Here is a 22524-nt window from a genome sequence, read left to right as displayed (position 1 = left end):
ATACTGTACGTTTGTCACATTCATGGGATCACTGGTGAGGAAGAGGTGTGCAACTGAGAGCGATGACAGAAACAACCTGTTGTGGACATTGGACTGTACATGAGTCGGGATGTTTGATTTGTACACAGCAGCACAAAGAGCAAAGTGTCAGTGCTGCTTCCAAGGAGCTCTGATTGGTTAAAAAAAAAAAAACTGGGCAAACAATTTGTACTAAATATTTATATCTGTATTTTTTAATTGCTGTCCTGTAATGAAATGCTTTAAAATGAGGGAACTGTGTGTTGTGTTGTTGTTTTGGCCACTTTCATGCCGCTGCGAGGGCGCATGCGCAGTCAAGTTACAGAAGTATTTCCTGGTCCTAACGGTCACATGACAACAAACTGGAAACGCTGGATGGCCAAACCTCTCGCTAAAATTTACCTATGGCAGGATTAGCGGGGGTACATGGCAGGTCAGTGAAGTATTTAATATATTAAATAGCGTCACATGTAGTGAAACAGCTAGTTAGGGGGTTGAGGTTGTGCCAGCGAGCCGCACGCAGGTGTGTCCGCGCGGCTTAATGTGACCGTTAGGCCTCGCGTTTAAGCTTTTCCGTTTTTTTCCCAACCGACATTCCTGATTAATTTGAATTTCTTGATGGAAAATATGTCAGCCGTCGACGCTTTTTTCCTTTGTAATTGTGAATATTGTCTATCCGTAGTCTAGCCACCCAGCCCAGTTCGTCAGCTAAACATGAGTCAGCATTTTTACCTCGCAGGGCTTCGGCACAGGCGGTCACATGAGGCGGTTTGACGCCTCGCAGCGGGTTTCCTGAGGTCGTTTTCCACATTAAAACTCCACCAAATGTGCATCAAAATGATTCAGTTTACACATCACACATTCATTTAACATTTTAGATAAAGTGGATTGCATTGAGTAAGCAGGTGCAGGTAAAGGTAACTTTTGACAGGGCATGTGTCGGTGTGCACACCTCCAACCTGTGACCTTTCCAGCTGCACTAAACAATAACATCGCCTGAGGTGGTGGTCATGTTCGCAGTTATGCACTTGCAGCAGATTTGCATGAATATGAAACTCCTCATGCACCCCTCAGTAGGTGATAAGCCCGACCAATGTATCAGCTGTTATCAAGTGATTCTTTATCATATCAATAAAGGGAGATATTAGAAAAGAGTACATATTTATTATTCAGCAGACTCCATTGATATTGTATAAAGAATAGCATATTAGAGCCACGCTGAGATTTTGTTGATGCAATTTGTGTTCTATCATGGTTTATAATTGGATTTTTTTTTTTTTTTTTTTTTTACTCTCAAATATCGATATAAGTATCAGCCACAAAATCCAGTATTGCTAAGGATTTAATGTTCAGGCAATGTCTTGATAAGCCATCTCATGTCCCTTGTTAAAAAAATAATAATAAATAAATAAATAATAATAATAATGACTAGAGAGCAGCCTATTCCCCTAAAATCCTGACCTCCAGACCTTGACAACTCACCCACACTTTGAAAACAATAAAAATGTGTTTGATGGCTGTTGTGAATACGCAAAACAACAATGAGCACCTTCACCTGAGCACCTGAGCCCCACCCACTAAAGACAAGATCCACGGGGTCCTGATGATGAGCTCGGTCCACACCAGGGTCTGTTTTCGCTAACAGTGTATTGCGATGCTCCTCATTTTTCTCCTGTGTTTGTTCCCCAGGCTAAGCTAAGAACCATGTCACTCCAGGCCTCTCGTATGTCAGTGTTCACCTTTCAGTCTGCAGTGCACTGCGCCCACGTCCTCCAGTGTCTCAACGAGCAGAGGCAGCAGGACGTCCTGTGCGATGTGACCGTATTGGTCGGGGGCACGAGTTTCCGCGCCCACTGCTCTGTCCTGGCATCGTGCAGCGACTATTTCCACAGCAGGGTCACCAGTATCACCAGGCAGAATCCCATAATCACCTTACCCGATGAGGTCAGTGGTCTGCAGAGGATTACACAGTGCTGTGCCATTACCAGGTCGTACTGATTTTGGCTAAATGTGAACTATCAATATTTGTCAGATTGTGAAATTGGCACTTGTGTAACCATTTTTTTAAGAGGGTGTAAAATTACATAGTTAAATTTACATAGTCTTTTGTTTATAAAATGGTTATTTATCTTAAGAAAGGCCTATCCTAAAAGCATGTCCTGTTTTCTGCCGGCATTTATATTACAATTCATACAAAATTGCATATTGGTATTGGTATAGGCTGTAATGGTTGAGAAGATATTTGTATTGGCCCCAAAATCATCAAAATAGTACATGTGCATCCTTATCGTGTATGCAAAACCTGTTTAGAGCTGGATAATCTGCAGTTTCAAACTGTCCGACTTTGCAGTGTAGTTTACTGTAAAATTTTGCCATAGCTCAAAATTTGCTGTATCATCTTTCCCCTGCAGGTGACAGTGGAGGGATTTGAACCCTTGCTACAATTTGCCTACACATCAAAGCTGCTGTTCACCAAAGAAAACATCCACGCCATCCACAGAAGTGCTGAGTTTTTAGGTTTTCATAACTTGGAGTCGGCATGCTTTGATTTCCTCATCCCAAAGTTTACTGAAGACGGCAAACCAACACAGGAGGTCAGGCGAAAAGGCTGTTGTCAGAGTAGAGACCCCAGTGTTGGTTTAGGGCCCAGTGTAGAGAGCAGCCAGCCTAAATCACTAGAGTCCCACAGCTCAGTGCCTTCAGGAGGAGATGTGCAAATAGACTTCCCATCACAGTGTCCGCAGAGCACACAGGGTCAGACCAGCAGAGGGGATGACCACTTCTGTTTGGAGAACTGCGGCCCACAAATGCCCTCCTTATCCCTGAGGCTAACGACGAGTGGTGTGTGCCCCATGTTGTCTGCGGCATGTCCAGACACCAACAAAGCAGACTCCTCTCCTCCTTTAGAAATAGGTAGTGCGTGCAATCAGAATGAGTTGAGCTTGGTCGACTGTGCCCTATCCTGTGAGCTGTCAAACCCTGAAGGTGTGAACTCGCCAGAGCTCATTCAGCCAGCAGGCAGAGATGTAAACCAGACTGTTGAGACACTTGGTGTTGAAACGAACTGTAACCCCGCTCCATGTCCCCTTGACACATCTGGGGCAGAGGGTAGTAGCGAGTTATTAGAGCAGAGTGAGGCTGGCCTAGAACAGAGAATGGATGGTGATCTCTCAGACCCTGTACTGACTGGTCTAAGTCATGAAGAGGGATTTGGGGAGAGGAGCAGCGTGGAGAGAGAGGTGGCTGAGCATCTGGCTAAGGGATTTTGGCCCGACCTATGCCCATCTCAGGCTCAGACACTCTCCCTGGATCCCATTGACCAAAGCAATCTGGCAAAAGCTTCAGACTTTCATTGGCTTAAGCAGCTGGACCTGAGCTCCAGCACAGGGGACTGTCCCTTCCTCAGGGACCTTGCAGCAGGTGATGACCAGGCTCCAGGGACTGACAGCCTGTCCCAGTCAGAGAAGAGTCCCTACATGTCGTCCTCCCTCAACTCAGGGGAGGATTCAGACCTGGACACAGATGGTGATACTGAGGCTAACAACAAAAGAGCAGAAGAGGTCATTGTTTTGATTTACAGCAGTGTTTGGTAGTAAGATAAAGGTATAACCTAAAATAAATCTTAACTCCTTCTTTAAATCTTGGCCTCTGCAGGTGCAGCTGCCATTCCCGGTGGAGCAGATCTCGACACTGAGCCGCAGTGCCTTCCAGCAGCTTCTGAGACACCAACACCTGACCCCGGATCAGCTAGAGTTTGTGCACGACGTCCGGCGACGAAGCAAAAACCGTGTGGCTGCTCAGCGCTGCAGAAAGAGGAAGCTAGACAGTATATACAAGCTAGAGTGTGAAATCAACACATTGGTATGTTTTCTCTTAACGTCCAGTTCAGTTCAGTATTATGAACACATAATCAGTCCTGATAGGATTAGATATACAATGTTTATATGGGAATTAACAAAACTGTGACCTTTATGGACCTCTGGTGGCCAGGACGAATTGCAACAGCATCAATAGAATTTAATTTCCTCCCACACAGGTCTTTGGAGGACAGTCCCCCCAGCCACCACACATGTACACCACACACACACACACACACACACACACACACACACACACACACACATGCACACACACACACACACACACACAGCCTCCCTTCTGTCCCCCTGACACAGTCACAGTTTGACAATAGAGATTGGTTAGCTTAATTGGAATAGAAATCCAACAGAATATATCATGATGCAAAATAGTGTAATAATAATAAAGCTTTTGGCCTCTGAGTGAGGCTGTTAAGCATTTGTAGTTGAAATGTCTTGCAACACTGGTCGCTAACTCGTAGCACTGTCCTCCCATCACTCAGCAGCTGAGAATGAAAGACTTTGGGGAGGGAGACTGGGAATGTTTTGAAATGCCATCGGACTTGGAACTTCTATTCCAAAAAGGAGTGCCGATCAAAAAATGAGTTTTTCAGTATTAGCACATGGCAATGAAATCATCACTATTTGTTACCAAGCCTATGAGGTCTTCACTGATACAATTAATTTATGTCGGGGCGGTAGAAATCTTCAAATGTAAGTTCAAATGCAAGACATAGGTCTTATTAGGGAGGGGACATTAAATTGAAATTCAAAACAAAAATGTGACAATACATACATATCATAGGGCTAAAAAATACATTGCAATGTTAGCTATATTTTTTTCTGTTATATTAAACTGTCCCTCAAAATGCTATTTTCATGATGTAATGCCTTTTTTAAATATCATAATGTAGCAAGCCAGTGCATTTGTGGCTCAGACAGTTACATTGTATCATGGTTGTATTAACTTGTGAAGTCCATATCAAATTTTATCACCCCATCCCCAGACAAAATTAATGGAAATGAGCTGAGATGTGAGATGTGGTAGAGTTACAGTTGTCAAGTTGCACTGTCATTCTCACTCCACAGAGAGGTGAGAAAGAGCGGCTGATGCATGAGCGAACTCAGCTGGAGCAGAACCTGGAGGAGACGCGTCAGAGCCTCTGTGGGCTGTGTAAGAGCGTCAGCATCGAGTCCGGCCCCGACCAGGACCACTCGCAGCTTCTCGCCAAGCTCTCCTCCCCAGACTTCCCCATCTCAGACCTGCTCACACCCATGTCCTCTCCCGGCCTCCTAGGCAAAGATCAGGACTCCCAGACTGCCATGGACATGGTAAGCTGTCCCTCAGAGTGTAATGCAAGTGGACCAACTGCAAACTCAGTCCAGACCAACCCACAGACAGAAGAGGGAGGCTCCCCACAGAGCTGCCCCGTCTCCCTCCTCAATGCCTGCCTGGACATGAACAACAACTTATAATTGAACTCCAATTCCATTTGTACTCAAGCAGGAGAACGTTGGAGACATTTTTGAGTATTTACTGTATTCCCCTTTTGGGGTAGATATGCTTCCCTGTTTCTTTCTACTGTATGAATTTCTGCCTGGTATCTGTATCTAATGTGACATAGAGGAATTTCAATTCTTCCTCATTGTATTGTCAATATGCATTTCACTGTAGTAGAATATGAAACACATTATTCATATTTCAAGGTGCATAAAAGTTTCAGGAAATTTCACCAAGTTTCCATTTGCAGTTTAGGAATTTGTTTTATCCACATTCCTTTCTCAGGGAAAGTCATAGGCCAACTATGCATTGTTGGTTAATATAACTCTTGTTACAGCTTTCCACCACCCTCCTCACACACAGCTGTGAGAACAGAATACATGTTTCTTGTATTCCATTTAGGCCACTTTTCATCTTCAGTCATAGTCTCAGTCTGTATCATATTCCACCAATACACTGTTTCTATAAATATGCACAGCACTGATGTAACTTTTAACAGTGAAATGAAAATATTATAGTTAACCGATACCTTTTCAATAGCATTATCTGAATGCAAATGGCTAATTTGAATGGATAGCTGTTACCATTGAAGATATTTGGAGAACGGTTCCAGTGTGTCTAAAAGCATTATGGCATAACATAAGAAAGTATGTTTTGATGCAACATGTGCCTTATGTTCGTGTGTACTTGGAATTCTGAAAGATCAAAGTCAAGGCAATCTTTGTATTTTTTTTGTCTCAAGCACTGTTGCACATTAACCAAGAGCCCCTTTTGATTGTATCCTCCTAATTTTAGGTCTGTCTGCAGGCATGTTGATTATTTTTTATTGAATGCTTTCATGGATCATACATTTAAATAAATAACATTTTGTGTACCGATTAGTGCTTTATTTGAACTGGGAAGGAGTAAGAAGACAGTTTTGCCACTTTGTAGATGTGCAATACCTCAGTTTGGCCAGAAGATGGAAGTGTAATTACTCTTTTCACCACATAAACTGACCAGAGTAATCTGGAAACATGAAAGTAAAACTGCTCCAGTTTTTCAACACCAGAGAGTTTACTTAAATGTGCAGGTAAAGGCTTAAAGGTGAGAAAGCTTTTTAACCATAAGACACAAATGGGGAAAAAAACATGTTATTCTAAGATGTCAGACTGGTCAATCTGCATTTTGTGAATATGAAATCCCCAGCGTAGCTTTAAAAAAAACTCACTGCTGAGCCTTGATAGCTCAAAATTTAAAAAACAGGAACAATCTGTATGTGTAATGTGCTGTTTTTTCCTTTTTTTGGGGCCATGGATAAACCAAATAATAGAACCAAATCATTTAAGGGTGCACAACACAAGCATTAGCTGGTATTCTGTAGAGAGGTTTCATGGACATGGTTTAACACTCCATACATCTCTACCAGATCTCCACTTGACCTTTAAGCGGACTGAATTAAAATAGACCAAAATGTAGCTTGGTCTAGTTTTGTCTGATTTAGCTTCATAGAGACCCATTAGGGATAGTCAGGACAGGACTAAATGAGGGTTGAAACTAAACCCCCAAGGAGCCAGCTGAAGATGATTTTGATAAAGGAACTAAGCTAATAGTGGGTTTGGCACACAAACCTACACATCCAGCACTCCTGCAACCTGAAACTACACAACACTGTTTAACACTGTTGAAGCTCTAAGCCCAAATATTAGGTCCCAAATCAGTAAATGTTGCCCAGAATGTCAGACTAACAGCATATGTAAATAAGTATGGAATAATAATGAATTAACCAGAACATACTACTTCATATTTTTTAAAATATAAACTATTAAACCATTTTTTTAGCTTCACATACTGTTTTTTTTTTTTTTTTTAATTATTATTTCTTATTTGTACAGTTTTGAGGATAAATTCATCCATGCTGGCTCCTGCATCCTCCATTTACTGTAAAGTGGAACACAGAGCAGAGTTTCATGTATGTATAATATACATTATTGGTCGCATTTTTAGTATGGTGTTCAGATCCATGGTGAAAGGTGAGGCGTTTGATGTTCCCAGCGACAAATAAAACACGAACTGCTAACACACCGGATGCGTCTGGCTGCTCTCCAGAGGCCCCTCAATGGCATAATTTCCGTGTTAGTCTTCAGGCATCCAATATTAAACCTATTTAATAAAGCAGTCATTATGGTGAGTGCGCTTCCATAATCTTATTGACCTTCCTCACCAATCATTTGCATCAGGGCAGCCCATTTCTTATACTGAGCCAGTGTTTTTTTTGGCACATGGGCCCGAGTTTGAGTGCCATCTCAGGACAGTTGCTTTTGCATTTGAAACATCCCTCATCTGAATTTTGGTTTTGCTGGTGGTAACATAAGCAAATAATCCAAATAAGATTTACAATCGGTCAGAGGGGTGTCACAACACCGTATGCATCATTGTGTGAACAACCCTGTATTTATTGTTGATAGAAGTCCTGTGAGTCCAGACCTGACTCGGCTGATGCACTGAGCGACAGACTGTGCAATTATAAAGTTTTTTCCATCTTTGAGCCGCCAAAAGCAAACTGGGCTTTAATATAAGAACACTGGTGAAGGTTGAATTTGTTATGGGTCACAGGACTATAATGTATTCATAACGGCCCCACCGCTCCGAGGGCTCGCTCTCATTTCAGAATGGGATGGGTGTCTGTAACAGACTGGGTCCAACAGACCAAGAGCAGCCATTTCGGCAGAGCCATTTCAAAATGAAAAGGCTATCTATTGTCAAAATATGTCTGTGTTTATATTTTTCTAACAGTGAACATTGCTTGCCTGGTGGTTTCAGGTCCTTAAGACTGGCCACTGTGGCGGTGGGGACAATGAATGAAAAAGCAATCTCATTTTATTTTCCTCAGAACACAATCCTCAAGGTTAAAAAGGCGATTACCCCTTCAAGCCTGGAGCAACTAATAAAACATATAGACATCCTTGAGAAGTTGTCTTACACACACGCGCACACACATACACACACACATGGAAATTGTTGTTGCTCTAAACTCAGTGTCTAGTGTCTCATCCAAAAGTCAAAAGGATTAGATAATGATAATGCCACAGACAGGAGAGAGATGCCATCTCCCTGGGCTGCCGTGACACACATCTGCAGAAAATCCTCAAGTGGGTTCTCGTCAAAACCAGCATCACCTTCAAATGCCTAAGCACGCCAAAGCATTATGAAACGGACCCATTTCTGAGTTGCGCCACTCAAAAATTAGGATTTTCCCCTGGTGTTTGTATGTTTCATGTACAGTTTGGGTTTTGGAGCATTGTAGCGCAAAAAGTAAGATTATCCTCCTTTGCTCGCTACACAGGAAGAGAGACTTGATTTGAAGAGGAAGCAGCTGTGCAGCATGGCAAGGTCAGAGGCCCATAATCCCCGGCCTCATTCATGCGAGATTAAAAACCTGCTCTGAGTTCTGATTAAGAACGCAGGGTTAGAAGATTAAAGACCCGCAAACAAAATGAAAGCAGTTTAAGCCCAATCCTGGAATTCATCAGAATACCAAAACCTTAAACTGTCATTACAACGTGAGATTAATGCAAAGCCTCCTTGAACTCATATCTGTGTTTATACATCTTCTGTGTCACAGTCTATATTTCCTTTTTTTTTTCTGAAAAAACCTCACACTTCCCTCTGTGTCATGTGTGTCCTCCCTTTCTCTCAGCTTCCCTCTGCCATCAAAGCGCTTTTCTCGGCCATGGGAACTGCCACTGACAAACACCTGAGAGAAATACCGAGACAATAGTACAGTATCAAAATCTGCAAAAAAAAAAAAAAAAAAAAAATGGAGGTGAAAATCAACAATCCTGGTTGATTTGATGGTCACTCAAGACAATTCTACCAAGGTGTTTGTCTTGAATTTCTCCATCAAACCCAAAATAATTCCAGTGATTATCCTCTGAAATAGAGACTTCAGATTCACTCTTTCAACTCTCTACACCTGTTCCCTCTCCTCTCCGTCCTCCCTTCTGTCTGAGGTTTGGACAGGACACAGGTGGCGAGGCAGCAAATGCGGATTATGAGTAAAAACGTCTGCGAGCGAGCTTGCTTGTAAAAGCCCTGATTGCTAAAGATAGGAGGCCCGAGAACATTTCTGCTGAGAATGTCATGGCAATCAATAAAAATACCTCAAGTGGCACTTCTGGAGTTGAAATCATACACTACTTTTCCTGCAGGGTAGCACTGAGGGGCTTTCAATGCTGTGGGCTACAAATGCTTTTTTTTTTTTATTTTTTCCCCGCTTGCTTTAGTCAGTAGGTCCTGTTGGACAAGCAGCAACATTGTGGAATAGATTGCCTGCTAAAAATAAGTTTTGCATGTGCACTTTCCCTTTCAGGAAAATATGAGTTGTAAAGAAAAGCAGGCAGTCAGAAACCAAAATCGCTGATTTGATTATCTAAGTCCTCTGCCAAAGTAAACACAAAATCATACCCTGCATATTCTAATTATTATAGAAGCAGAAGGATAAATGGCAGGAGTGGGAATCTGAGACTGAGCAGTGTATATTTGTTTGAATTACTGTACCTACAGTCAAAAACCTGGAGAAAGACAATATTTCATATCATCCATTCCAGCTCAAGTGCCCTGGCCACGCGAGTCTTGTTGAGCCACTGTGTCCTGACTGATTACAAGCCACACGTACTGTGGACTTCATTCTACGGGTAATACACAGGAAAGGGGCCTGTATCCCATTGACAGGATTATAGAGTGAAGGCCATAATACTATAATCTCCCTGCAAAATGAGAGAAACTAAGGGACAAGAAGACCACCACGAGCTCGCACTCTGGCCTGCAACCATCAGATTAACAAACAGCTGGTTGTACACTGACAGATTACGTTCACACTTCTTTTGTTGCAGCAGCATGACTGCCTTGTGGAGTTGTGTGTGTAACTTTCAAGCTCCAGACAGAGAACGAGATCTTTCAAAGAAGTCCCGCCGCTGCGCTGACCTTTTTCCCTCACTGCGGAAAATTTGCGGCACCAGCGGTCAAAATGCTGCAGAACTTCTCAAGGTCAAGAAGCAGCGGCGCGCATGTTGCCCACAAATCTGCCAGACACATTGACTTTTAATTAACTCCAGTGTTATGAGAGTTCGATTCGCCGCTGAATTGCACTGTCAAAGCAGTGCACAAAATGGAAATCTCACAAAGTTTTGCAGGAGGGGTTAACAACTGAGGAGCAAGTCAAATGAGTTACTCATGTTTTGACGATATCCGTTAATGATAGGGTAAAACAAGGGACTATCCCAAGACTTGTGTGTATTATAATGCACATTAATATTATCTCTCGCCTAAAACAATTCGTTATTATCCTATTAGACCCCAAGCTGCTGATCCAAATGAATCAGCTAATCATTGCTGAAACAGATTCAGAGCTTTTTCTCCTCTCTTTCTCGCCATTTATTTTCCCAGTGGAAATGCAGGCTGGCAAAACAGCAACAATTTTGTGACCACAATGAAATCAGACCCAATCAACATCACGTTTCTGATGGTGGGAAATGATGTATGTATGACAGCAACCATGTTAATGACTGAAGCTAGTCAAGCTTTAGTCATTCACAAAGCTCTGTTTGAATGCAGTCGGAGAATCACCAGCTGAGGTTATACCATTCAAAGTTATACAGCTGTTCCACAACTGTAGATAGGAAGTACAAATTACAAGCCTGTGAATTTGGAAGACACAGGCAGGAGGATGCTGGGAGTTACAAATAATACCAAAGGGAGAGGAAAACTGGCTGGGAGTCAGTTCCTTTTAAGACTTACTCATGGTTTTCAAACCTGGTAAAGATGGAGGAAACCTGTTGTGTATGCAAAGCTGCTCTCTAAAAGCCAGTGCAATAATCAGCTGCCTGCAAACCCCTGGTTCAAGATATGTTAGGGTTTTAATTTCTTCTGGAAATTCCTCCTGCCCAATGTGTTGCATTGACTGAACAAGTTAAAACAGGATTTTAAAATGAAGGATATTGGATTCATCTTTATTTACATCAATATAAAGGTGTGGAACAGCATTAAAATAGACTTGAATCTCCTTGAGGGCGAACGGCAGACTATGTCTTTGTTTCCTTTCTGAGACTGCGTTTTGTATGGCAGAGGAGCATACTGGGTAATCCTGCCCTCCCCTTGGCTTGGATTTTGGTCTTCACTGTCCTGTGACACTTTAGAGAGGAAGCCAGGTCTTCCATCACAGCGCTGAAAGAAATCAGCTGTCGAAAAAGAACGGACAATAGACAACAGACAAGAACAGACATGGATAAAACTGTGGGGGCAAAGTCCGGTTAAACATCTAAAACACATCACTGATGCTGTCAAATGCTGGCTACTGATCCAGATCCTGTGATGTATCGTCTGATTTCTGGCTAAGGACACACACAGCGTGGTTAACCGTGGTGCTGCATGATTTCTGACTTGCATGGCCAAATTTCAAGCCGACTGCTCTTCATAAAAAGACAATACTTTTAATTGGCTGTCTCTGTGTTTTTGTTCATTGGGGATAGCACTCAATTAGAAAGTCAAATAATTAAAACTGTGGCCCAGGGCAGTTAAACCTTTAATTGTGAATATTTAAATCTTAATTTCAAAGCTATAAATCAGAGAAACAAAACTCTTAATTTGCAGGGTCGGAGTTATGAATATATGCACGTACACTGGAAATGCTCTGTGGACAGTGAATGCAACACTGGCATAATTCACAGAAGGTCTGGATTTTTTGCATCCAAATTAGCATTATTTTATGGCAGAGCTGCCTGAACAAAGTCAGAAAATGTGCTGTTGTCTCTTGGAAATCATCCATAATCACTTTTTTCTCTCTGCAAATTGAATCTCTAGATATTCATGATGCGACATCGCATACGAGAAGGATGGGACAAACCCTTATCTCATTTCTGGAAGAGTATGGATGCTCACAAATATTCACACTGAACGGTCCCTGGCCATGAATATAGTTATCTCAAACTTATAACTCTGTAACTTTATGCCTTTAAATGTGAGGCAAATCCACGACAACGTAGTGCCAAAGTCAGCAAGGCTCTGTTACCTGTCAGCTTTTTAACCAGCTGTGTCTAATGTTGGTTTGTAGTCCACACACTAGTGATGCTACTGTTTACAAGCGTGTGAGTGCAGTCTCAGTGTGAATGTAGTCAAGGTGGTCTGGGATGCTGGAATCTACTGTTGAGTCAATATCAGTCAAAATCCAAATATCAAAATATCAGCAACTAATGCAATGAAACATGATTCCCATGCAATGATCTGCACACTCCTACCCGCCACTTTTCCTTTCGCATTTACTCCACATTTCTACTTCAAATTTCCTGCACTTTAACTGCATGAGTGATAGCTGAACTGATCTTTTGTTACCACTACACCACTCCAATTAATTAGGGATGCACTGACATGTTTTTTTTTTTTTTTGAGGCCAACATTAATATCCAATATCTTTCCACCTGTCATGGCCGATATGATTCCAATATGCATATTTTTAAGAATCACAGGCTAAATGTAGGTATAAAACAGTTCTCTTGACAGCTATATTAAGTGACATGCTATTAGGAGAAAAGGTCAAACAACAGCCAAACATTGTCAGTAAAAATAATGTAGGGTCAAGACTGATGTCGCTTTTTAAAGCCAATAACGACCAATATAGACTGTCTGCCATTACAGAAGTGCATTCCTGAAATTAACAATTAAAGTGTAACTAATTTTTATGCTTTATGAAGGCGTGATAGCAGTTGAGATTAGCTAAGTAAATGGTTTTCAATGTTGCAAGAATTTAACAACTCTGACATCACGCAAACAATGACATGTTATGGTCAAAATAAATTTTAAATGTTTTGCTTGTAACAAAAGAAGACTGGGGCTGTGTCCGAAATCATTCCCTAACCACTATATAGTGCACTATATGGTGATTACGCCATTTTGTAGGGGTGTCCGAATGTTTAGTGATTATTTATGTTCACTATATAGTCCACTGGATGTATCCCACAATCCACCGCAAAATGTAGTGAACATCCGATGGTCACTAACCAGGCAATATATCCCGTCATGCATTGCGGAACGGCGCCGAACAACGGGCGAAGTAGTGTCCGAAACGGTCCGCTATTGAGTTCACTATATAGTCCACTACATTGAATTCCCTATATAGTGTGTAGGGAGGTGTGAGTGAGTGAGTGATTTCGGACACAGCCTGTGATGATGTTCAGCAAAAGCGTATCACAGAGACGGAGGCGATAGCTCACTGTAGGTCGTGCGGTGTGCGCCGCCAGCCGCTGCAAGCAAACCCTGCAGAAACATCAGGGCTATCGTACAGGCACAACGACACACACATTTATGACAAGACCTCCGAAATGACCTCCGATCCTCTGGATGTTGACAGCCACCCAAAGGCTTCCCAGGTGAAATCAAAAGCGCGGGGCAGCGATAAAATCTCCGTCCACGAGAGGAAGAGGAAGCTGTGCATGCAGAGTTTGAGCCAGCAATCACAACAAAACCAAAAGCAAGCAGAAACAAGAAGGACATGACGTAATGTTCTCACATAACTTTAGTCATTCTGACACAATGCCAATGTGATGAGACGTATACATGCATCTTCAAGAACTTCAAATGATACAAAAACAAAACAAAACAAAACAAAAAAGCATAGACATTAAGCAACTCGATGAACAAAATCTTGAGGGATTGCTCATTCATTAAACAAAACTGAAAACAAGCTTCATTGCATTAATTGAAAGACGTTTTGAAATACATGAATACATACAAAAGTGGTAAGAAGAAGTGCTGTTACGTCAAAGTTTCCGTGTGTGCGCTGTAAATATGAAGATCGCAGACGTACTACAACAGTATACTGTCACACCTACTGTACTCACTGTTGAGCTGGGACACATTATCAAGACATTTCACCTCCCATCACTTACCTTACCGCTTACTTACTTCTCACTTATCATGGCATGACAATGACATTGTTTCCCCCACATAAAACAACATTAAAAATCCTCTGATTGATAAAACCAGCAAGGCCAAGATGGTCAAGTGTTACGCTGTCAGAAGTCAACAACCATCTGTTGTCATAAATAGGGTCTTAAATGTTTTTTGCTCCAATTAAGACTAAAATGGTCATGTGCTCTACATCAAAACTACTTCAAACACTACACGCTACAATAAAGAAATTTGTTTTTGATTGTAACACTGCAGTTCTTCACATTCAAACTTCAGCTGTAGATTTTTTTTTTGTTGTTGTTGTTGTTGTTGTTGTTGGCCCGGTGATTGCCGTCATCCTCGCAGACAACAGTGATACATGCGGATCAGGCTTGTGACAGTCTTTGATCGAGTCACCTAGTGTGTGTGTTAATACTTGTTGTGCCATTCACACTGGCCGACACTCACCTCTTCAATGTCCAAGTTTTTTCTGGATTTGTAAATAAACTCCCCGATAGCTACAAAAACTGAGAGGACAAGTCCCGCCGCCAGCACGATGAAGATGCCGCCGATGTTCTCCACGCCCAGGGCGCTGGCCTCTTTGCTGTCCTCCTCTGGGCAGCCGTTCCCCCTCCACCACTTCTCCTTCATCATGTGCAGCTTCCCCTCCTCCTGCAGCTGCAAGATGGCAATGGTGACCTTGTCTCTGTAGGGGGATCCTGGGGAAAAAATAAAAATCAGGATTTAAAAATATATATTTTTCTTTATTGCCAGTTTTATAACCTTTGTGCTAAGTTGATGTCTTGTCACAGTCAGAAGCATCAATTAAAAATCCTGCTGACTCAACTGCATCGATCTCCTGAAGGAAGGAAATAAAACGAATCCCTCTGACTTCGGCCTGAGCTGATATGAATGATTTGAGTGGAATAACTCACACTTCTTAAAATAAAAACTAAACACAACAATCAAAATGTGGTGGTCTGACAGGATATAATGACTTGCGACTTTTTTTTTTGTAAATACATAACACCAAATGCAGAAGCCCAATGAGTGTGTTTAGCCTGTGTTGGTTATTATTTGGGTGCACATGTTCATTTTGGTTACGATCGCTTCCAGCTTCCGGTTTCTGTTGACCATCACGTCACATCAGGGGCTATTTAGTCTTGCTTTAATTATTTCAGCACAACAATTGCTTATTTTTTTTTGTTTTCATTGATAAACAAAACACATCTGGACTTAAGTATGGATTTGTATGAATGTGCAACAGCTATGAGCCTACTTGGCCACTACATTAAAGAACAAATAATTTAGTGAATACATTTTAAAAAATAAACAAAATAATGTTTTTTTTTTTTTTTTTAGAATAACAGGCACGCAATGCAAAACTGACCAGTGTCATTCGAGGTGAGACACAACTGACAAAAACAATAAAGAGGCATGTAATCTTCCAGTGACTCAGTCCCACGGTGAGAACTACATAGACTCAACCATTCAATTACAAGTTTATTCCACATTTTTGGAGTCTAAAGAGTCCTTAATCCAACTGATCTTGGCAGTTTGCATAATATATCCTAGGTTTTTTGTTTGCATATCAGAAGAAAAAGGATAGCCTTACTTTACTGCACTCGCTTGTTCATGGATGTAAAATCTTGGCTAAAAATTCGGAATCAAATCGCTGACTCCGATTGCGGTTTACATTCTTAAATAGGTCAAAAAATCTTGAATCACCAATGAGTGGATCCTGAATCAAATCCCTGTTACGCCAAAGATTCACACCACTATTCATTATTTCAATTCATTATTGTCAGTCTGGTTTGTGAGTTGTGAGTCTCACCGATGGGCGTTCCCACTCCGTAGCCCTTTGAATCAATCAGGCCTCCGATCTGCGTGAGGTTGCAGTTGCGCTGGCTGATGTACTCGATGCTGGTCGACTCCATGAGAAGGGCGTAATCTGTGGTGAGGACCCTCTGAATCCCCTCCCGGTTGTTTTTCACCAGGGCCGTGTTTTTCCTGCTGCTCATGAACGCCCACATCTTCTCGTAAGTGGAGATCTTAGATTTCTGTTGAATAAGAAAGGAGGATTTACAGGGATTAAAGTGTCTCTTCATGCTCAAGGCAGCAGTTCACAAGTCAAAAAAAAAAAGAGGTCTGAATAGAAAAGATGTAGGTGCACTATGTGAGAGCCTTCAGACTCAACTGAGAAAAAATGTGGATTAAGCACATAATTCATCAGCGAGTCAGGCCACTGATGAGCATCACGCAGATTAGACACTATCAAATTAGGCTCTAATTCCACACTTTTTTGTCAGTGGATTCTAAAGACTCCTCACTTAAATTGGCCTTTCTCAATTTTGCGTAGTGCATCTTTGATGCAAGGTCAGTGGTTGGCATTTGTTTGAAAAATATCAGATGAAACAGTATCTGCCCATACGAATCCCAGTCTGCTTGTCGGATTTCAAACATATGGGATGTGACAGCATGGACATATCTGCTTTAGTTAATTAAATTTGCAGCATGCATTCAGATAGTCCAGTTGCTATGCTACTGGTGGTCTGTCTTCATGGACGGAGCCACACGTTTTTTGTTCGGATGATTGTATGAAGGTGACAAGTTGCTAGAGTCTAAACCTTCAGCCCTGTTCGTCAAGCATATGAGCAAATTTCCTATTTTTCCCCAGTCTATTCTGTGTCAGTCCATCACATAGGGCACGTCACGTTATTGTAATACCTGAGGATTAATGCTTCAAGGGTAACACTCGTCAGGACAATTAACATCAAAGGGTATTTTCACTGCGTATTGTGCATGTAATTGCGTATCTCTCCGACTGCTCTAGGCTTACCTTCCTGCTTCTCAGCACAAAAGAGTCTTTTTTTTTTTTTTTATTGATGATTTTGGGAATGTTACCTTAAAAAAGGTCATGGTGGAGCCGTCTCTTACAGCGCCATACTCTATTTTGGTTTGCTTGGCCAAGTCATCAGCAGAGTCGATCGGCGAGTCCATTCTCTCCACGGTGAGAAAGGCGGCCAAGTTGGCAGTGTATGACGAGATTATGATCAACGTAAAGAACCACCATATTCCGCCGACGATCCTCGTGGAGAGCGCCTTCGGCATCAGCTCTGACCCTGCAGGATCACAATAACAGGAGATGATAAATGGCACAAAGAAAGGCAGCAAATGCAATATGATAAATCTAAAATAATATTGAGCCTGACACACTCTTTCCCAGGAAGATTAAAAGCCTTTTCTGTCTTTTTCTGCAAGCAAATGAAGTATCTGACGAGCATAAAGCACTAAACCATATTAAAGTAATCATTGTGAGATTACCTTGCTGCATAAGTGCTCCAACTCCAAACCAGACACTGTTTATCAGAGTGAAGTTGTTTTCGACCACGTCGGAGTCGGGGTTGCAGGGGTGAGGATTGTACCACTCGTAGGGAGTGAACCTGCAGGTGCACAATTAAACAATCACAGCTGATCAGGCAAAATAACTCCGTTCCAGCAGACCTTTCCACTGCATCAGAACATTTTCAACATTTTAGTATGCATACCAGCACACTTAACGATTAGTCAATCTCTGGAAAGTGCTTTGTTAAGAATTTCTCTATTTCCAACTCTCATTACTGAAAAAGTAGAGAGGGAAAGCTAATTCTGACTTTATTCTGACCTTTCTTGGGAAAAAATATTTCATTTCATTTCATTAGGAATGTCACATTACCGCGGCCAGCCTGCCATGTGTCTTTTAGAGAAAGTTTCTAATTGGAGGGCAGCTACATTTAGTATATGGTTACCTGTGGCAGCCAGAATTAGTGGCTGACTGTTAATGAATGCAAAGCAAATTAGGCGGAGCATAACTAAATTTACTTGTGCCACCGACCATGATTAACTTGGAGAGCCAAACTCTGTACACACACATTTATAGACTATATGTTACTGTTTTGCCCCCTTGCTGTCCTTACAGCTGACTGACACAACTAAGCTTGTTAGCCAATTGGAATTGGATGCATTTTTTTTATGTACATCAGGGGAACATAACACTATGAAGTAAATTCTGCATATCTCATTTAGCTGTAGTTTCATTTGGATTAGTCATCAGCGAGTCAGGTCAATGACAAGAAGCATATAATCTCAACCATCAAAATGCTTACTGTATGTGTCTGTGTGTGTGTGTGTGTGTGTGTGTGTGTGTGTGTGTGTGTGTGTGTGTGTTTATCAGGTGAGTCTAAACAGTCCTCACTTAACCCTGTAAAGCTTGAACTATGAAAGAATTGGCAGAAAATTCCAATTTTTTGAAACTGAACCCTTTATTTAGTCCTATAACAAAATGTAAAAAAAAAAAAAAAAAAAAAGATTTTTCAAAAAACAAAAAACAAACAAACAAACAAAAAAACGACGACAAAAAAAACAAAACAAATTGGGACTTAAATTTTCTTATTTTGGCCTTGAAACCTCCAGCAACACTTGCAGAAGCATTCATGTTTTCAATTCTGCTATGGCTTTTATGGGAAATCTAATATACACATTCCTTATGTCAGTATATTGCCCCTCACTTCAGATTATCAGATGTCCTTTCATAAAAAAAAAAAAAAAAAAAAAAAAAGATTTTTCAAAAAATATGTTATTACATACGGTTTTTCTGTTGTATCATATATGATAGTAGTTGAAGTGCCAATGGTATGGTCCAGGGTGAACAGGGGAAGTGTCCAAAGGTATACAACAGTATTTTGGTCAAGTATTGATTAAACTGAAAACGGAATGTATTATTTGATAACGTGTATCATATATGATACAAATGGCTTCAACTGTTCATGGTAATTCTGCGGATCACCTTTAAAAAGTATCATCTCGAGCATGTGCTTAACCCCGTTGTGACAAATTGGACTGCGCTGAGTTTACCTGGCGATGACAAACAGCACGCAGCTGACGCCGAGGCACGCCAGCAGCACGTACATCCAGATGTCAGGAGAGAGCGGGTTGAGGAAGGAGAACACCCCTGGATTGGTGCCATTAGGTTTGTGGTAGAGGATGCTGATTCCCAGCGTCATGAAGGGCTTGGAGAAATCAATCACTTTCTCCCTCACGTAAGTGATGGTGAGAGGGGCCACGGCGAGATCAGCCACCTGGTACCGAGCAAAAAACATCAAACAGTGGCAATATTGTCTCACTGAAATATCGCAATATGTTATATTATCACGGTATTTCAACTCATCAACACAGCATTTAAGTTAAATGTTTTGCCGGTTAATTAAAATTGTCTTGGGTGTAATCAAAATTACCTCCACACATTATTATATAGAGAACCTGGGAAGTGCGGAACATTTTAATACACTTTTTTTTTCATCAATAGGAAGATAAATAATGAGTCTGAAACAAAACTGAATATAAAATCAATGAGGCACTTTCATGCAAACACTGCAAAAACAATGTAGTTATCTTATTATTATTGAATGGTTGAGAATTGCACTCACTGATACAAATAATACGCTGAAAGGTCAAACACTTTACAGGAAAATGCCATCAAAATCACTAGGTTCAATGTTAAAGGACTTTCTTGCTCGTCACGTCGTATCGTGCCACCGGACTTTGTGCAGCAAAAATGTTGCAGTGTGCATCGTCAGATCTCAGCATGCACACTGTGGAGAGCTGCACTCAGATTATTAAACCATAGCAAAACGAACAAACGGCAAAACAGTGCAAACCGCAAGTTTCATTAGGGCAAGTGACTATTTTTGGTCATTTCAAAAATTGTACATATCAGGCCCATCCCCTGTCTCAGTTAGTTCAATAATCATTTGGTCTTCACCCAGCCAATCAGCAAAGATCGCTCTACATCCCAGGTCACATGATTGTGGCATTTGACCAATCTCATTGGCTTTGATTTTCTATAGGAAAATGAAAATGTAATTTTTTTTTTTTATAAAAGTAATAAACTCATGTCATGTTCACTAATAACAGTCTAGGGTTGTTTTTTTGAATTTCAAAGTATTTCAATGAGTGCCCTATAAAGGGTTAACAGGTTCAAGTCCTAATGAGATACTGGGGTGAGTAAAGTACCTGTCCCAAACCTAACAGGTGCTTCATTTCTATTGTTTCCCTTCCCTTGATTGATGGTGATTAGTACTCACGTGGTCGATCAGCTCCCGCACCATCCCGTTCCACTCGCCCTTGTCGTTCTGAGCTCCGTACTTCCCATCAGACACCAGCTTCACCTCATAAGCGAAGCCCAAAATGTTGGACAGCTCCTTCAGCAGGTCGAGGCAGTAGCCCTCGAAGCGGTCATTCCCGTACAGCGGCTTATCAGATTTCTTATACATGACGTAAGGGTTTTCCTGCAGCGAGGCACAAAGCAGACAGTATGAGGGGACTGATCAAGTACACGTTCTGACCAAATGTCGTCTGACACCGATTTACTTTCAGCATATTCGTACCAGAATAGTCGTGACAATGAGGGTCCTGTTGGCCATTGAATCAGTCACATTTGTGGATGAGTCCTTGTTGTTCTCTGTCAAATTAAGGCCTGTTTGCGAATTCCACACGCCGATCTGCGAACAAAGAAACACCAGGATCACAGTCTCAATGAATAATAATACGTTCCAATTTTGTGTCAAAGAATAGCAAAGATAATTAGTTCCCAGCGTCATCTTCACATTATAGGTCTTAACGAAAGGCAGGTAATGCAAAGGGCACATCGGGTAAAAGGAATAAGTGCTATAAGGAGTCAAAATAGACAAAAGGAGAGGGAGCGGAAGATGGGGAAAGGGAGGGAGCAAAAACAAAAGGAGCATAACACCCAGCATCTTAAAAACACTGAGGTGCCGTGGCCTTGTGCAGAAATGTTGAACATTTCTCTCCACAAGTGCCTGGCGCACATTTTCTTATGAGAAGGGGAGGCATCACACGGGGCAGCGGGTGGAGATAATTAGTCAATAATTTCACTATTACTTTAGTCTGCCAAGACAGCCAAAGTACAGACCTTTTTCCACACTTTATTCAGGCGGCTGTTGCCCGCGATTGTCTTGCAGAAATAATAAAAAGAAAGCACTTTAATTGCATGGTACTGTACTTAAAGCAGAGAGTAACAACAATACTAGTGCCTGCTTCTTCTCTAATGGTGAGGTGGAAAGCAACTAATCACTTTAAGTGCTCTGGTTGCAGCACTAAAATACGCTTCTGAAATGATTCCACTTTTAAATAGTTGTGCCTTTACTTCTACCTCTGGTTTATTCCCCCCCCCCATGCTTACTTGAGTTTCGTTTTTGACATCAGAGCAGTGAGTGCAATCAGATCTGTCATTTACGGCACAACACAGTCACTCTGGACCTGACCTGCCATAACTGATAACAGCATTGTTAACGCGATTGAAGGAACATCCACAACCTCTGGGCTGAAAATGATTGGGTGCAAATATTTACAAGGACCTTTGCCAAAACAGATAAGGACATCATTTTTGCAGGTAAAAAATTGAAACCTTGCACAAGACAGGCCTTAAAGGCTTCAGCTCTCTCTGGGGAGCAGCTCCTTTACTCATACCCGGGTGTCTGCACAAGTAATCTTTCTGGGTGCAGAAGAGCTTAATCAGCGGTCGATCTTCTTGTCTGAAACATTTTTATACCCTTTGCAACTGTGCTAGAAAGCCCACCATAATGGCATCTGCTGTCATTCCGAATGTGGGTCAGATCGTTCACCTTCTCCAAGCCGTCTTCCTTGAGGCTGATGACATCTAGATCAAACTCTTTCCGAAGGCCGTCTGTCTTGTTTATAATAATTTGTCCTGTCAAGCCATTCCACTGCGCCTGTGGGGAAGAGAGAGCATAAAACTAAACAAATAAATGCCTCCATTTTTTTTATCTCACTATACAGAGATGCAGCAACAAGAATTTAGAGCGGGAGCACAGGAAAATGGATGCAGTGGTTGATATGAGGATGAATAACTAACGAGCGCCGCGTTAAGCGATGAGCATTATGAAGGGCTTGTTTAACTCAGGCGGTATCTTGATGAGTGTTTTTGCATCCGCTGGATCCTCGTAGGAAACGCCGAGTGTCTGTGAGCGTGTAACACAGCAGACAGTGATGGAAACAGACCGGGCGGGCGTGGCCTCCTTCACACTCACTACAAAAACTCAAAATCTTACCAAGATTATTTGTCTTATTTCAAGTCAAAAATGTCTTATTTCTAGTCAAAATATCTCATTACACTTAAAATAAGACATGATCACATCAGAAGTAACT

At 41.6% G+C, this 22524-nt stretch overlaps 2 protein-coding genes across 3 annotated transcripts in view; one reads left to right on the top strand and one right to left on the bottom strand.

Annotated features, from left to right (window-relative positions):
- The first annotated feature begins 300 nt into the window (after positions 1-300).
- bach1a (BTB and CNC homology 1, basic leucine zipper transcription factor 1 a) lies at positions 301-6250 on the top strand. Its single transcript, XM_030066478.1, has 5 exons — positions 301-451; positions 1708-1962; positions 2430-3578; positions 3673-3879; positions 4965-6250. The coding sequence occupies exons 2-5, from the start codon at positions 1723-1725 to the stop codon at positions 5349-5351; spliced, it is 1983 nt and encodes a 660-aa protein (XP_029922338.1). The 5' UTR covers positions 301-451; positions 1708-1722; the 3' UTR covers positions 5352-6250.
- A 5110-nt stretch (positions 6251-11360) lies between these two features.
- The window catches only part of LOC115369808 (glutamate receptor ionotropic, kainate 1), a 29172-nt gene continuing 18008 nt past the window's right edge, over positions 11361-22524 (bottom strand). The window contains exons 8-17 of one of the 2 annotated variants that reach the window (XM_030066476.1): positions 21981-22088; positions 21269-21310; positions 20724-20837; positions 20421-20624; positions 19192-19415; positions 17623-17741; positions 17203-17420; positions 16133-16358; positions 14767-15017; positions 11361-11594 (exon numbers count right to left, since the gene is read on the bottom strand). In XM_030066476.1, the coding sequence (XP_029922336.1) occupies positions 11439-11594; positions 14767-15017; positions 16133-16358; positions 17203-17420; positions 17623-17741; positions 19192-19415; positions 20421-20624; positions 20724-20837; positions 21269-21310; positions 21981-22088 (1662 nt within the window). In that variant the 3' untranslated portion in view covers positions 11361-11438. Of the gene's footprint in view, positions 11595-13906; positions 15018-16132; positions 16359-17202; positions 17421-17622; positions 17742-19191; positions 19416-20420; positions 20625-20723; positions 20838-21268; positions 21311-21980; positions 22089-22524 lie in introns of those variants that run through there. The other variant, XM_030066475.1, reaches the window with a different exon arrangement.

The sequence above is a fragment of the Myripristis murdjan genome, chromosome 13, assembly GCF_902150065.1.
Source record: "Myripristis murdjan chromosome 13, fMyrMur1.1, whole genome shotgun sequence".
Classification (NCBI taxonomy): domain Eukaryota; kingdom Metazoa; phylum Chordata; class Actinopteri; order Holocentriformes; family Holocentridae; genus Myripristis; species Myripristis murdjan.
This window is presented reverse-complemented; position numbering and strand designations above follow the sequence as displayed.

Bases quoted from the DNA above. Each gene is read 5' to 3' on its own strand.
- bach1a (XM_030066478.1), top strand. From the start codon at position 1,723: ATGTCACTCCAGGCCTCTCGTATGTCAGTGTTCACCTTTCAGTCTGCA. The intron at 1,963-2,429 runs GTCAGTGGTCTG...TTTCCCCTGCAG, and splicing joins TAATCACCTTACCCGATGAG to GTGACAGTGGAGGGATTTGA. The intron at 3,880-4,964 runs GTATGTTTTCTC...CTCACTCCACAG, and splicing joins AGTGTGAAATCAACACATTG to AGAGGTGAGAAAGAGCGGCT.